This window comes from Platichthys flesus, chromosome 3, assembly GCF_949316205.1.
Source record: "Platichthys flesus chromosome 3, fPlaFle2.1, whole genome shotgun sequence".
In the NCBI taxonomy this organism is placed as follows: domain Eukaryota; kingdom Metazoa; phylum Chordata; class Actinopteri; order Pleuronectiformes; family Pleuronectidae; genus Platichthys; species Platichthys flesus.
The window spans coordinates 8,393,278-8,410,305 of record NC_084947.1 but is presented as its reverse complement, the minus strand read 5'-3'; the positions used below and the strand labels follow the sequence as shown (position 1 = coordinate 8,410,305).

The 17,028-nt window shown below is 42.8% G+C and overlaps 1 protein-coding gene across 1 annotated transcript in view; it reads right to left on the bottom strand.

Moving 5' to 3' along the window:
• Positions 1-17,028, bottom strand: part of fbxl17 (F-box and leucine-rich repeat protein 17) — a 209,170-nt gene that overhangs the window by 17,226 nt on the left and 174,916 nt on the right. The window contains exon 10 of the mRNA XM_062381905.1: positions 2,532-2,674. Coding sequence (XP_062237889.1) covers positions 2,532-2,674 — 143 coding nt within the window. The remainder of the gene's footprint in view (positions 1-2,531; positions 2,675-17,028) is intronic.

Below are 17,028 nucleotides of genomic sequence, written 5' to 3'. Positions count from 1 at the left end.
AATTGCCCCGGACTGTCTCTTTCATTCACCTTTTTACCTCTTTAACTCGCTCTCCGGCTCTCATTTTCACTCTGACCTCAGTAATAACAACCCTCTTTCTGTTCATTTGCTTCCCTCCGAGCAAACTTCAGATTACCGCCATCCCTCTCTCTCTCTCTCTCTCTCTCCTCCTGAAACCTGCCTGTAACTCCCTTTCTTGCCGAACATGAAGAGAGACAACAACAACAACAGAGAAATGAGCTGCCGTGGGCTGATCTCGCTCCCACGCAGGCCTGACCAATCCCCAGCAGTACTCCAGGCTCATTTGCAATGCTAAACACAGTTGTAGTACACAGAACAGAGAAGATAGAGGAGGAGGTCGAGGAGGGCAACCCTGCAGTGAATGAATTCTCTGATTCAGACTTTGTAATGTACCTGAGCCGGGAAAACTGTCAGACTCTCCTCTCTCTGCTCGACTCACACTCTATTACCGCTCTAATAGCACCAATTACTGCTTTATTTAGCGGTGTCTCCCCCCTAAATTCCCTCCTTCTAGCAGAGGAAGAATAATTATTTATCTTTCCGTCCTCCAGGCTAAATTATGAGTGTGAATATCCCAGTAGAAGAGAGAGAGATGGGCGGATAAGTGAGGGGAGAGGAATGGATGAATTCGTTGTAAGAAGGGCGGGGGGGGCCTGCGTCGGAGAGAAACTGAGAAAAATTATTATTCCAGTAAAGATGTGGGTCATTCCAGAAGAGATTTTTATTAGCATGGCTGTATTATCGATTGTTGGGTCACCGAGTCGTGGAGGCGGGGGGGGGACTAAATGAAAATGGAATCTAAGTGATCACCTGCTGTGTAATGCAGTTACTCTTTATTACTCCTAGATAAATATGATAGATACACATTCATTTCGGCAATAATGTGAATTGAGTACACCACTTCATCACCGGGACCTTACATACGGGGGTCACTGGCAGGCCCTCATATGTTTTAATTTCATTACAGTATCAATAGATAAATATGATACACCGACGTGCGTGTCACAGTTAACGATCTCCGGGTGGGCGAGTTTTATCAGAGAAATCCGTTGGGTCAACCTTGAGGCTGCAACCACACAGATAGCTCAGATTTTATAATGAAGAAATGAAAATGATGAGTTCCCAACCTGGTGAGAGGGCCGAGACGATAAGTCAGAATCTCTCCAGCTTCTTTTATCCCCTGCCAACCTCCACTTGGGCTTTTACTGCACAGCAGGGGCTTTTAATTCTGTGCAGCCTAAAACCCAAATGTGAGATTTAGCCTCAACCTTAAAAAACTAAAGGCTCATTAAAGCATACGGTTACTTTCTGTGATAGGGGGCCCACCAGCACTGGGATCACTGCGTTGTTGTGTACACGGCTACAGTACAAGCAGTACTCTATCAATACAGGCTAAAGTTTCTAGGTTAAGCCAGCTGTTCACTTTCCGTTCCCTGCGTGCCCTCGTCCCACTCATGTCAGCCTGAATGATCTTGTGCTAAGTGGATGCATCTGTGTTTTGCAGCAGCCCCACTGTGCCCGTTGGAGAGGTGGGCGGGGGGTTGCCACCACGATAGAACGGCTAAGTGAGCCTCCATCAGGTTACTGATTGGAGGTTTTAAGAGACCAGATGAGAGTTGAAGTGTGACTTGACAAAGATCGTCCCTGGGACCCAGAGGCATCTCAGAGTGTTTAAGAGGGGTCATTATGTCCCTTGACTTCTGTTACCACCCAACCAGCTGACTCCCACATGCATCACCAACATGTGCTGGGCACAGGCGGCAGAAGCTTCACACGCTCTCCTCTGGAAAGATTTTAATTGTTCAGCTGCCGTAATCTGGAGATGTTAGGAATGCATGTCTTTCTGACTATATACAATATGTTTCCATATATATTGGTGTGTATTATTATTTTATCATCCTATCCAATCCTATACAATCAGTAATGCACAAATTCATAATCTATGATTTAATTCAGAGACATTATTATAGTATTTATTATCATCAGTATAGTGAAATATGGATCAATCTCTGTGTATACATGTTTTTTGTGATGATGTACATGAATATGTGTTTCTGATCACATGATATCTCCCCAGCCAATCAGAATCAGCAAACTGGCAGAGGATGTAGGAGACACAGGCAGCAATTCAGAAGTGGAACCTTGAATACTTGTTTGCCCAAGTGTGTTTTATGAAAGCGTTGTTTACTTATTGACTATTTATTTATATATCTTTTTATAGATATTGTTAGTGATTCTGCCCAAACTATGATAATTTCAAGCTCCTTCTGCAGTACATTTCCCATCTGGCAATGCTAAAACTCCAAAATTTGGAAAAAGGGGTTGAACTTGTCATTGACTATATTAGAATTTTGCAAAAACTCTCTAATACATGTTTCACCCAAACATCTGAATTAAACCATAAAAATGTGATCTACTACATCTGAAAGCTTCTCCAGAGGCGCCACACATACAATACATACTGACAGGAAGGCAGACATCGGCAGACATTATGGGCTGAGCCCTGATACCTTGTCACATCTCATGAGGCCCAGGTAGCGGAGGGACTTGCTGCTCTGAGCGATCTGTGTGGCTCCCTGGTCGGTAATATCCTTACACCATCCGGCATCCACGGTCTCTATGGTGCTGCTGTACTGGCCTATGGCTATCAGAGCTGCGGACACAGAAGGGAAGATAGAGAGATGGAGGCAGAGGGAGGTGGGGAAGGAGGGAGGGAGAGAAACAAGAAAAGGTGTTAGTCTGACAACCTTTTTCATGCAAATGTAGCGGCGCTGTCCTCCCACAGAGACGCAGAGAAATTTGAGATGAAGCCAGGGCAAGTCATCTGGCCAGCTGTGACAGAGAATCCCAATGTTTGCACAACACCTTGAAAATATACACACATGCACACCGGGGTGACACGCTGAAATACACACACACACACACACACACAAATACACAAACTTTCATACCCAAGCTTGTTCAGACTGCTGGAGGATTTATCCTTTAGTGTGTTGGCATAATTCACAGCACTGAAAGGCAAAGACACGGTGCCAGGGTAAAGTGTGACTCCCTGCCAGTGTATGATTTAATTCTACTGTATGTGTGTATGTGTGTGTGCACTGTAGAAATTTACCACATTTCGCAGAAATCTAGAGCCAGGATTAAAAGTACCCACCAAACTGTCAGTGTCTGCGGCTATGTTTTACAAACACAAACACACACTCACACACACACACACACACACACACACACACACACACACACACACACACACACACACACACACACACACACACACACACACACACACACACACACACACACACACACACACACACACACACACACACACACACACACACACACACACACACAGTTATTTTGTGACTGTCTGAATTTAATTCGGAGCGGAGGGCAAATAAAACATGCCGCTGACAAACAAGACAAGACTTTATCTTGTATAATTTATCTAAAATACAGACACACACTGTTGTATTAACGCACAAACGCACACACACACACACAGACACACAACAGTCATCCTCATCAATCTTTGACCTGTAAATCGTTTTGCAGATGGAGAAGACCTGTGCTCCAACCAGTCAATTGACGGTGTTGCTCGGTGATCGATTGGCAGGGCCTGGGCTTTGTTCTCCACTCTCTCACAACCATCACTAACGAGAGTGGGAAGGGAGCAGGAGGAGCGAGGGATGAGGTAAAGATGAAAGAAAGGAGGGTAAAGATGGAGGAAGCCTTTGACAGAACCTTTGAATGGTTTCCTGGCCCTGATGTTGTTTTCCCATTCGAGGAAATCCATTTCACTTCAAACTCTCTCTTTTTTTTTTTTGCAATCAGGCTTGAGATTCAAACATCTCCACTTTGACAAGGGAGGAAAAAAGATCTTTACAAATTTGTTTCCATGCTAGATATCTTCCTCTTCTCTTTTTCACTTTCTCTTTTCAAAATACCTCAACGTATTACAGAATTCGACTAACTGCACTCAGTAGAGGCGACATTCCTCCGTCAAGGCCACGCAGCTCCATTTACTTCAAACAACCTTATAGCTCAGAACAGGTTATGGTTCTCAGCTACACATTCATGGTAGTTACTGGTTTTTAGCCCTATTTGTTATGATACCTACAGCCCTATGAAACCACATTTAAATAGGTGGAGCTGCAGGAATGCACACAATCATTGATACAACTGCTTGAATGTCCGAATTTTTCATCAAGATAAACATATAAATCAACCAAAGTGTCCAATCTCTGAATATGCACCAAACCAGATTCTTCCCTGAGCCATGGCCCATCATTCAAGTGTCGTGCTGATCTATCCAGTAGTGTCTGTGTAGCGCTGCTAACTAACAGGCAAACGGCAGTGATAACCTCGTTGGCGGAGATAAAACATGGAGTCAGCAGGCCGTTGATGATACTGCACACTGGTTAACGTGTGCTGATGTATACATGTATTCAGGTCTATGCTTACATGGTGGAGCTGAAGCTTATTCCCACAGGAGATGAGGAAATGAATAATCTCATGCTTTTTTGGAATCAACTGCATGGATTTAACCCTCTTTCCTCCTGTCCAGCTGGAGCGATGTAATGTAGAGACTCTCGCTCTCACACACACACACACATACACATACACACACAGTGAACTGATCTTGTGTGCTTTATGTAACATATGTAATATATAGCTTTGGGCACATGGAGTGCTCCACATGTGGTTCTCTTCGTGCTCCAGCATGCTCTTGGATGCTATACATAATAGAACATTATGGCTAAACAGGCAGTAAAGCAGCTTTGAAGCTACAGTATGTTTCATGTAAATCAGCTCCATGGGGAAGAGCCTCAGCGGCCAGATGCTTGAAGTAGCATTACATTTTGTATTTTTTTTTGGACCAACTGCGACCTGGCAAAGTATTCTAAAAATGGAGACGTTTTGAGTGTGTGTGTGTGTGTGTGTGTGTGTGTGTGTGTGTCTGTGTGTAAGAGGCAGGTCAAGTTGGTGAATGCCTCCACCCCCTCCCCATCCTGTTCCCCTTGTCGAGTCCAATCATGTGATCCCAAATTTGATTACCTGGACTCAGTCCTCTCGTCTGATGTTAAGACACACATACAGCTGCTGTTAAAACCCCTTCGCTGAGCAACTGAGGTTTCTGAGATCAAATGGAGTCGGAGAGCTTCATAGTTAACTGAACCAAACAAGAGAACTGCCACCACTTCCCCTTGAGCAACTCCCCGCTCGTTTCTTCCCCCTCCAACTTTCAACCTGACAAAGCAAGGGGATAGGAGCAGACAGGTGCCTACCACAGTGAATGTATAAGAAGTGCGGGTGAATACTTTGTTCATGCATTTCCTGATTACTGCGCTGCACTCACCCAAGCCCAGAACCTTCCTAATGTGAATTACTGCTGGCAGGCCCCAGACTTTATAAAGAAAACATATGGCTGTTTAAGATAACTGCACGGAGAAGACCGAATAACAATAAAATCATTTTCTTAAACTCCTCAAGTTGGTAAACTTGAGGAGTTTTAGATAATGCCTTTGTCAGGATGAGCCAAGTGTTGGGCTATTTAGACTTGTTTAAAGCTCCATCAACAAGTTCATCTGGTCGCCATTACAGTCTAATATCCCTCTGTGTGCTCTGCTCCTCAGCCGCTCCCTTTGATCGTCTATCAGGAGACAGTAAACTCCCAGTGTCAAATGGAAATCGTTGGCTACTTTTACAGAGGAGAGGACCTTTCAGTAAAACCTCTTTACTACAGTCGAACAGTCCTGTTCTCTGAGTCAGAGACAGTGAGAGAAACTGGAGCTCAGGGCCTTTTGTTTTATAAGGTAGCGGTGAAGCAGACAAATAAAAATGCACAAACAGAAATGTGTAAAGAGCTGTTAAAACACTGCAATCGTACCACAGTTTTGTTTGTATAAAAATTAAACAATCAAATTTGAAGGGAAAAAACCACAACATACATATGTCTCATATAAGTACTTCAAAAAGGATTTTCATTCAATTTAAGTGATGTAACTATAAATTAAACAAGCACAGCAAGGTATAATAGAAAAGAAGAAAACTTGCTCTTTTTGGAATGGAACATGTCTGGCAGATTTGTTTTCAAACAAGGCTGTTCTCTTCTCTTAATGCAGCTGTTAGACAATCTTTAATAGTAATAATAGTTTGTCTTTGTCTCTTGTGAGGTGACACCCCTCCAATGGACCAACTAAAAAAGTCAGTATACAGATTTTTCCTGTTTTTCAAAGATGGTTTTAGTAATTTTAGGTTGTTCTTATCAAACTGATGTTCCAGTAAATCCGTTTTACAAGAGTTTTTTGATGCTGTAAAATGAGGGTGTGACGTCATGATTGACAGCTGAGACTGACTCATGATGACTAATGTCATATACCATTTCCTACACCAATATTCAAGCAATTAGCCATTAATATAATATTACATTGTCTTAACCCAAAACTTTTTTAAATAAAGAATAAAAAAACTTTTGACTAACACTTTAGAAGGGACCATAGGAGCAGGAAATTGTCTTTTCTGGCTGATAATGATTTTCTGTCAGATGAACAGATGGAGAGATATGCACGATGCTTAGATGCTGAGGTGAAAAGGAGGTGGAAGAGTCCGAGGAGGGAAAGAGGGGAAAATCCCATTCTGGCAGCAGGAGCTGTGACTGAGTTGTGACAGACGCTAATGAGGATACACTCTGTTGCCCTGCCTGAGAACAGCTTTAAGATGTGGTTCTGTGTGTGTGTGTGTGTGTGTGTGTGTGTGTGTGTGTGTGTGTGTGTGTGTATGTGCACGATGTGAACGCTCCCCATTCATTTTTAAAATGGCACATTTCACCTTTCGTTTACTGAATATTTATCTGGTGAATAAAACAAACGACACCATCATGAGAGAAACGAGTTGAGATCACATTTAAAATTGACTTCTCTCAGTGTATTTAATTGTTTGGGGAATCGGGCTAACGTGGCTTCTTTCCAATTAATCACCAAACAACAAATCAATCAACAGATCAACATGAAGAGTGTCATTGACTGAGAACCTTTAGGGACCGTATCGCTGAGTTAAACCCAGATCCATGGTTCTCTCAGTGAGGCTCCTGAAAATTACAATTTCACTTCAAGGCTCGGCTCTTAGTTTTCAGTTAACATGCGACAAATGTCAAGCAAAGGTGAGAGAGAAACCCTCCATCTTAAGTCTTCTATTAACCTTTGCATTATCTCCGGACAGAGATTCATAACCTATTACTTTCTCATATCTGGCACAAGCTGTTATCCAAGACCACAAATAGCAGATTGATCCAAACAGAGGAGTGGTTCCAGGCTTAGGTAACCATACTCCAAACAGCGGGGTCAGGCGTTGGTCAATCCTGGGATGACCACAACGTGAGAAGAAGCCCTTCCTAATCCGTTTATTTTCCTATCTCTGTACATGACCTCAGAGATGCAGGGGTTAAGCATCTTTTACAGGGTTATTAGATATGCACTTATTACATTCTCCTAAATGATGGTGCGCCATTACTGCTATCTTATTGCTCTGAAATCGTCCTCATGCCTGCCTGTAGTAACCCTATACACCATATTTTAGCTACTGATGAAGACAGAATACCCACGAAAGATGTGACGGTATACGGTTAAGATTTATTGTGATGTAGTCGTGTGTGCCTGTGTGCTGAGCATGTAGGCGTGTGCGTGTGTGTAAATAAGCCAGCAGGGAACAACAGAAAAAGGGCTTATTAAGGCTGATGTATTCCAGAGAGCACAACTGTCATGTCTAATGTGAAAGACATTCGTTCCGGCCTTTGAGTTGCGTTTCAAAACTTGGCCTCTCCGCCGGGATGCAGTCTGCCCAGAACCAAAAGGAAAACCCCCTTTAATGTCTTCTCCTGTTAAGTTGTGGAAGTTACAAGAGAAATACAGAAATGATTTTTAATCAGATATCAGAACTTCCATTTAGCCAAAAGTCTTTTCAATTCTGACATGCATTGGCAAGAAAGAGGCCAAGTTATGTTCAATTCTGCTCTTGTAGATAATAACTGAAAAGAAAGCTCATGTAGCTTAAGGAAGGGAATATGTAACAGGACAATACACAGTGGTGAGGGGATATACATATGTCTTGCCATCCTTTTATCTGGTGATGTTTTAGGGAATGATGTTTGACACAAATCAGTAAGCAGGACAGGTCCGATAACAAGGTGATCGACTCCTTTCACATGGCTAGTGAACGAGTTCGCCTTTCTGTTTGGCCCATAGTCCGTAGATAAAGATGGACCTAGGGGTAGGTTGCAGCAGGGACCAAACTAAGATGGTCAAAGTACACAGAAAAACTTTTCTCAAAGATGGTTTAGTAATTTTAAATTGTTCTTATCTAACTGATGTTCCAGCCAATTGGTTTAAATCAGTTATTTGATGCTATAAAATTAGGATGAGACGACACGAATGACAGCTGAGACAGAGTCTGTTTATCAGCTCCATCCCCTGAATGCCACTGAACAGACCCTGGCTCCACAAGATGGTGGCGTTCATATCCGGGATATTTTGGCTGGGTTTCTGGATAGTGGGAGGAAGTGGATACGCATCATCCATCTTTATATACAGTCCATCTGGGCGCAGTGTGTAGCTCATAAACTACATAAATATAAGGTGTAGGTGTACAGGTTCCGGTTGAACTTTCAAGGGCAGGCGATAGGTGTGTTCAATACTTGTGTGGTCTGAAAGATGTCCCGGCAAGGAAAGGGGGCGCAATTTAGTGTGTCCACTGGGTGCCTTCTTTAAATCTCTGCCGATTGGAGCTGAAGGCGATAAATACCCGTGACTGCCTCAGAGTCATTTGACCAGGGAGTGAATGCGGATTTTAGCCTACGCTTTCACGCTGAAGACAAAAGCCAGATGTTGGTGGGTGTTTTTTATTTTGTGTGAAAGGGAGTCTAGATTTAAATTCATATGAGGTCCCTTGATGTGTTGGGTGTGTATAGTTTTCGGGCATCCTTCACTCTGTAGGCGTGTATATGTAATGTACAGTTGTGCCTGTCATTCCTTGTATTATACAGAATTTGTGTTTCCGTTGATGATGTGAGCACGGATGGGAAAATGCTCTGACATGTTTACGTGCGTGTAAAGATAGACGCACCAGCACACATACATCATTCAGGAGTGTAAAAACTGTGTAAAGTGACCTCAACACGCACCATGTTGCTGCCACTTAACTCCTTTGATGCCTGTGTGATCTGAACAAGCCATGGCCTCACAGACTGATTGATTAACACAATATGCTCATCTTCAAAGTGCCCAGCCAAAGTCACAGGGTCACGCAGAGTGCCACAACGAATGCAGTGCACAACATACCAAATAAAGCACTTGGAAAAGAAAGGCACACAAGCGGGAGACAAGAGATGCACTGTTGCTTCGGCCTGTGGAGAACTGAGATTTAACAAACTAAAAGCTGTGAGAACTCGAGGGAGCTGCATGCATGCAGACAATCCCTCAGTTTATAAGGGGAAAAAAACGGCAGGGCTGTGGAAATTAAATTGAACTTTATCTGACGAAGAGACCTGAAGTGAATCTTCCGAAGCACAACAGAAAATACAAAGAAAAGAGGAGAGGCAATAGGAAAGAGAAGAAAAAGAAAATGAATGAAGCAGAGGTTCTGTGAGGTGACGTTCTTTGACCTGACATTTTGGGCAAAGGCAATCAAAGGCCACAGGGAACTGAAATGAGCCAGGCCCAGTCGAGAGACACAGGAGGCAGGAGGAACAGATTGAGTGTGACACAAGAAGGAGGGAGTGCACTTTATGGTGGGTCATGCTCGATCTGGGAAATCAATTAGGCAGAGGGCAGGGGGAAACCAGTGTGCCTGCTTGTATGTATGAGCGCTGAGTGGGCACAGACATTTGCCCAATCAGCCGCTGATCTCATGTAAACCAGCAGACACTCACCACTTTGTGGCAACGTGTGCCTATATGGTTACATGTGCTTGTGTGGTTATCTGTGTGTGTGTGTGTGTGTGTGTGTGTGTGTGTGTGTGTGTCAGAGACAGAGCAAGAAACGGAGGCAATCAGCAGACCCTCAAATGTTCAAGCAGTGATGTAGACACAGTAAAACACACTAGAAATTACAGCCTTGTGGATGTATCCCTCCCCCAAGCAGTCGAGTTACAGTTACATACATGTCTAACTTGATATAATGGATGTAATTAATCATTCTAAGCAGTTTATAAGGTTTATTTTTCTCAATATTAAACATTTAGTGAACATTTGTTCCAAAGCAGAGAAACCTAAGATATCAAGTGTGCATGATTAGAGTGGACATGTACACATATGGAGATATGTAGAACCTGAAATATCCCAGTAAGGCCTCCAGCTCTGGGTGTCACCAGTACAGGAGCATAAAGAGTGGCTGTGGTGTTTATGATGGTCTAGAATCATGAAAAATAATACACTTAACATACAACACACAGAAACACACAGAAACACACAGGAACACACAGACACACAGACACACACACACACACACACACACACACACACACACACACACACACACACACACACACACACACACACACACACACACACACACACACACACACACACACGCAGAGACGGTCTTAGTTGCAGATGTGTGATAACCTTGTGGAGGGGATGTGAAGTTTGGAAGTAGAAAGGAAGATTGGAGAGGTGGAAGACTGACAGAGAGCGAGGGGGGGGGGGAGATAGAGAGGAAGAGTGATGGCCAAGGACAGATAGACAGAGTGAAGAGGTGATAAGGAGAGATGGAGCTATCACAGAGGTGACCTACAACAGGCTTCCCTTCACCGCTGAGAGCAAGCACTCGCCACCAATTCAGGTACACACACTAACACAGACGCAGACACACAACAATGGCACACCTAACAGGTTGGCATATTCAGGACTCAATTAGGCTAAACACACCACGGTATAAGATAAGATCAATACAATTTTGAAGTTTCTACAATGAAATCTAAATATTCCACACGTCCATTATGTCCATTTCCATATATATACAAGGGCTGGACAGTTCTGGCAGCCCAGTGGACCCAAGAGGACTTCAATACCTATTGAAGGATTCTACACTTCACCATTTGGTCCAGGGACAACACAGGAAGTGGTTTTCCCAATGTAGCATGTTGGAAAGGGAGGGTGGGGAAGGTACAGTATAGAAGAGTGAAGCACGTCTGAATTCCATGCAGGAGACTGGTGTTCAGTACCCATAACAGATTAGAAATTATTAGTACTCTTATTTTTTTATTAACCATAACTGTAATCCTTTTCCTTATCTGAGAGTTTTTGTTGCCTAACTTCAATCATTTTTATTTTTCCCGTTACCCCAGTCCCTCCTTGACCTCACCCATACTGTAGTTGCCCTGCACAGAAGAGAGAAGTTTGGCTCTGCATTGGTGTAAGAAATCCCAATGAAATGTCCTTGAGTGAGGCCCTAAACCTCCAGCTGCTCTCGTCTGAAGCTTCTCAACGGCCAACAGATCAGACTACATCCACACTAATATGTTTCCATTTTGAAATGAAAACTATCTCAGTCCAGCTCACTGTGAGAAATGATCTCTATTCATATTTAAAATTTCTGAAACGCATATCACATGTACACTGCTAATGCCTGTGCTGAGCATTGTCCAATGCAGAATGTAACTGCTCAACAGCTGGTAGCAGGAGACTGACACACAAGGGACAGATATGTCCTGACTGGGTGTCTTTGTCCGTCTCATTTTGAAACTAATACAAATCAGTGTGGACGTAGCTCAGGTTACTGTATTGTTGATCGTAATATAGTTGACCAGGACAAATAAATAGAGAGAAAAAATTATATAGAAGAACCCAATGAATGTAGATAACATCATACAGCACTACAGTGACTGTCTGTGTGTGGTTATGTGTACAACCTGTGTGGAAGTAGTGTGTGTTTATTCTCCTTCAAAGACAACATCAAGGAATAGAAAACAAACACACAAATCCATAAACACACGCACACGCACACACACACACACACACACACACACACACACACACACACACACACACACACACACACACACACACACAGGTTGAGGTTCCTATTGCCTTCAGCAGTAAAAGCAGGATATTAAGCTCTATTTCAAACCAACAGCACCTCTGCCCCTATGCACCTCTCCTTTGAGGATATTAATCCCCCCCCCCCACACACACACACACCTTCTTTCTCTCCCTCTCTCTCTCATGTCTCTTTCTCCATTCACTCTTCCAATGCTCCCTCTCTGTCTCTTTCTCAATTATGAATTGTGTACAAAAGGAAGACCTGCTCTCAAATCACAGACAGAGGAGCATGAAGCTTAACAACTCCAGTTCCTAATGAGAAGGTGAGAGGGGAAGTGAGAAGAACGCAGATGAAGACAGACGGCAACTGTGTGTTACATGGGTCTGACTGAAATTAACGTAGCGTGGCAATAGTTATGGCTTTGGTTATGGATTACAGCTAATCCTTTAGCATGGGAGCAGGTCTTAAAGGTAATTACACGCTACTATTGGATCCAGATCCCAGAAACAGGCCTCTCTCCCATCACGCTTGTTAAAATCCAGGAGAAAACGGGCTGCCGTTATATACTGATAGACAGAGCACAGGTTAAAACACCAGGAGATACTCTGCCAATCATAATAATTCTTTGTCTGGAAGGTAAAAGACTTTTGTGCCAGAGATCTCTTGTTTTGTCATTAGAGAGACGAAAAGTGCAGCTTAAAAAAACTTTGTTTCTGTAATTATTGTGAGTGGGAATTCATTTAATAAAGTTGTTCCCCTGCACAGGGTAATTAGGTAATTAGAAGCACCGCTCGGTTCCCAGTGAATATTACTAACACTGACATGAAGATAGTGTCTTTAAAATTAGAATTTCTTTCTCCTTATTCCACTTATGTACCATGTCCGTGCTTATTTTCTTTTCTAGTCCCCTTTCCTCCCCAAATGACCCCTCTGACTTTGTCTAATATACAAAGTCAGTAAGTGCCACTAAGTCTGTTTCGGAGCCTTATCTTTGGCCCTTAACAGTCCATTCTGTCCGCTTTAACCCAGCGGGAATCACTGACCGGCACGCTCACTTCCTTTTCCCCTTCCCCTGACAAAACCCTTCAGATCGTTATGATCACAAGCAAGTGTGTGGTTTTGTCCCAGAGCAAATTAAGGGAGTGTAGACCACCTGAAACAACCCTTAAAACCAATGACCCAATACCAATGAGTTGCACAACAATTAGGTTAGTAGACCGTTGATACCGGACACACCCGGCCAAGGAAAGGCTTGTGATATCCCTGTTCCTGTCCAGAATTCTACAACCAATAAGAACAGCAACTGACAGCGCTGCCGAGGCCCTGCAGACAGAAATCTGTGTAGTGACCAAGACTGGGACAAGTCAAAATGATGTCACTAAACAGGAAGCAAAGATTCCCCGTAATGTAAATCCTGCCCTCTGAGCAAACGGAATTTAAGTTCCCATCTCAAATCTGTCTTCTCAGCTTTCAGAATGTTTAGGTAATCTTTCTAAGCCTAAACTTAAAGTGACAGTAGAGTTTGTAAGTTGTTTCTGAAACACTTTTGTTGAAATCCTTTTTCCATCTGATAAAAGAAGAAAAAGCCGGTGTCTACCTGTCTGTCACAACGACCTGTGGGATATACACCACTGATCGCCACTGACAGGGCGACGATGGTCAGAGGGTATCGAGCAGGTGAGAGAGAAGTCGGATTCTAGCAGGTGTCAGTGCATGTTTGGGTGGTTTGGGTGTGTAGCAGAGACGTGCGGGTCGATCGGGGGGGGGGGGGGGGGGGGGCTATATTGGTTGCAACCAACAGCTACTCAGCTTGCTTGGATTATATCCCTCATCTTTAAATTCTTTATGATTAGTCGAAAAACAAATGTTTAAACAATGTTGAAACTGACTCTTTCAAAAACATGAAGGCTCCAGTTGCTTCTATGCCCTTGGTTTGACATAACATATACTAGAAACTGAGTTTATATGGAAAAGAAAGACACATAAGGTTTATGAGTGGGCAGGCTGCACGAAGATAATCACACATGATCTGTATTTAGCACCAGTGTAAATATACATTTATCAGAACGCCACGTAATAAGAAAAGTCAAAGGTTTCCACTTGGAAGCGATAAAGATAATAAAATAAAGTACAGGAGAGAACATAAAACAATATGTTAATTGGAGAGTTCTAATTTAAAAACTCTCATATGCATTGAGGAATTAACAGGTGCAGAGTGCAGAGGGTGAAAAAACAACATTTATGAGTAAAAGATAAAGACGATGAGTATTATCTGCACTAAAATGTGGCCTTTGTGTCTGAAAGAAAGATGATTTTCTAATTATTCTCCGTTTGTCAAACTGCTAATGGCTCTTGAGTCTGTAAGAGTACTTAGCCAGGTCTCACCAAAAGCTCTTTAGCAAAGTTTAAAGATGCCGTGATGTTTTCTGATCAATACCTGGCCATAACTCAAATCACACGAGCCATTACTGTATACACTGCACACACTCCATCAGAGAGCACAGACACACAGCCATACAGACATGTACATTTTCATGAGCTTAGACAGTGTTTTTGATCAATACCTGGCTATGGATCAAACACCTTTGTCTGTTTATGGCTAACCTTTCCCAAGGCTCGTTTCAGACGCACACAGAATAACTCAAGTCTTCCTCGAGACTCCTGCGTCCACTGCGTCTATGAAATTGATAATCGCTCTTAAATGCAAAATGACAGTTTAAGAACCTTGTTTTTGTACGGCTATATAGTCAGAATGTCTCATAAAAAAACAAAGTGCTTTTTATCCAGGAGGTAACTTCCTAGTGCCAGAGAGAGATACAAAAATTACACAACACATTACACATTTTTATGATTATTTGTCCAGTCATAACAAGGTAAACCTGTGTGCAGGGGAGACTATTGTAACCTCATATTATTAGTTTCATTAATGCAAAATGTGGGAAATTGGTTTATTGAAATTAACTATTGAATTCACATGAGTATTACTGAAAATTAGCTTGAACGTGTTAGGATCCCGCTAACAACAGCCACAAAGGTGTTTTAGCTTAAAAACAATCAGCCTTTCAAATGAAATCCCTATGCAATATCCCTGGGTCTTTCCTCATTATCTTTTTCATTCTCTTATTTTTCTCATTAGCTCATCATTTACCTCCTATTCTCACCATCTACTTTTTCTCTTGCCACTTCCACCTTTCCTTCACTCTCCTACTTCCCTCCAAAGGCTTCCTCCCCTCTCCCTTTCCTTCCACCTCCTCCCTGTCCTCCTCCTCCTCCCCCCCCCCCCCCCCCCCCCACACACAGACACACACTATAGGATGTTGCTGGTTTCCCCGTCACTGTCAACTCCTCTGTAGCTCCACTGACCTTTAACCTCTTTACGACTGGGGTCAATGGCTGTCGCCATGGTGTTTAACATCCCAGTGTGAGGCCATCAGTGTACATGGGTATAGTGTTCAACTCAAACATGCACATACACAATATTTATAATGTCAGGAGCATGCAACCTTTTATGTTCCCTTTAATCCTTTGCTCAGGTTACGAGCTGAGGAAGACGACAGTCAGAAGATCTAACAGACCTCCCTTTCATTCTTTTTACTCATCCTTTCTTCCTCAATGTGTTTTTAGCTCTTCTTCCTCTCTTGGCAGACCTCTCCTCCCGTCTCCCTGTTGTCTTAACAAGTCTCTTTCTCTTAAGATATTCGCCGCTCTGTGACTATGGAGTTACACAACCATAATAGAAAGACATCCCACAACGACAGTTATCATGTGTAGCTGTGGCTGTAACCTGTGCCTGGGAACCAAAGAGGAACATTTATAAAAAACTGCTCTTCCTGCTGAAATAAGGAGCTCTGCAGCAGCATGAGGCAAACAAACCAATTACAGGTTTTTACAGTTTTCGTCTAAGTTAACAGCCTCGATTTGATATCAGGCAAACATCTGGTGGTTTTCTGTTTTGCCTCCCGAGGGTAATATTTCCTACAATGTTCTAATGCACACTTGGAATCTAACAAAAGAAGTGGCACAGATTACAAAACTGTGCAAACCTGCAACAAACACACATGTTAACTTCACTTTTTTAGCTTTTGAAGTAGATTCAAGAGGGTAAGTGCTTGTTGGTTTTTAAAGTGTTTAACACAATCAGGTTTATCATTTGTTTTCTTTTTTAACATATTATTTAATCGAGAGATATTTTATTTTATTTATTATTTTACTTTACGCCATGCAGCTGGCTAAATTATTCTTTTAAAGAGTAACTTTTTGACACTTCAGGCAAAAAACTTTTTGATATCCTGAAGCTTTTTCTTTTCATTTTAGCTCATAATTATATGACTGTGTACTGCCACGTGTTTGTCTGAGTGCACATTAGTATCGAGGCTGACAACATCCAGTGTGTATACTAACAGCGAACACACAGCTGTTGCTGCTATGCTGCTTTCATTGCATCATCCGCTCAGGTGTTTCTCTTGAGTGCCATAATGTGCACTTCCTGTACTGTTTGTGTCCCAACTTTTTTGTTTGACGTTGAGGTTGCACTTGGCGCTGAGAGTGTGCATGCATGCGTTTCCAGAGGGAGTGGGGGCGCCTGGGGGGGAGGGGAGGCCAAACACTCGATGGGCAAACGATACAAGCCTTGCACTCCTCCTCCATAAATTACCAGCTCATTACAGTAATGCAGCCCATTTAGAATAGGAAGAACGGGGAGGGGGCAGACGTAAGAAAAGATAGCAGAAAGATATCAGTGTTTGGGGGTTGCAGGATGCATAGAGGGTGCAACAGATGATGTATAACATATAGAAAGAAAAGGGTGCGAGGACAGGGGGGGGGGAGAAAAGGCGGCAAAATAAGGAGGGAGGAAGAGGAGAGACTGATGGAGAAAGACAGGAGGGGAGGGGGAGGGAAAGACAGAGGGTTCGCTGTAATGTGTTTAAGGAGCTTTTCAATCTCAACAGAAGTGCTTTTCATTAGGTTA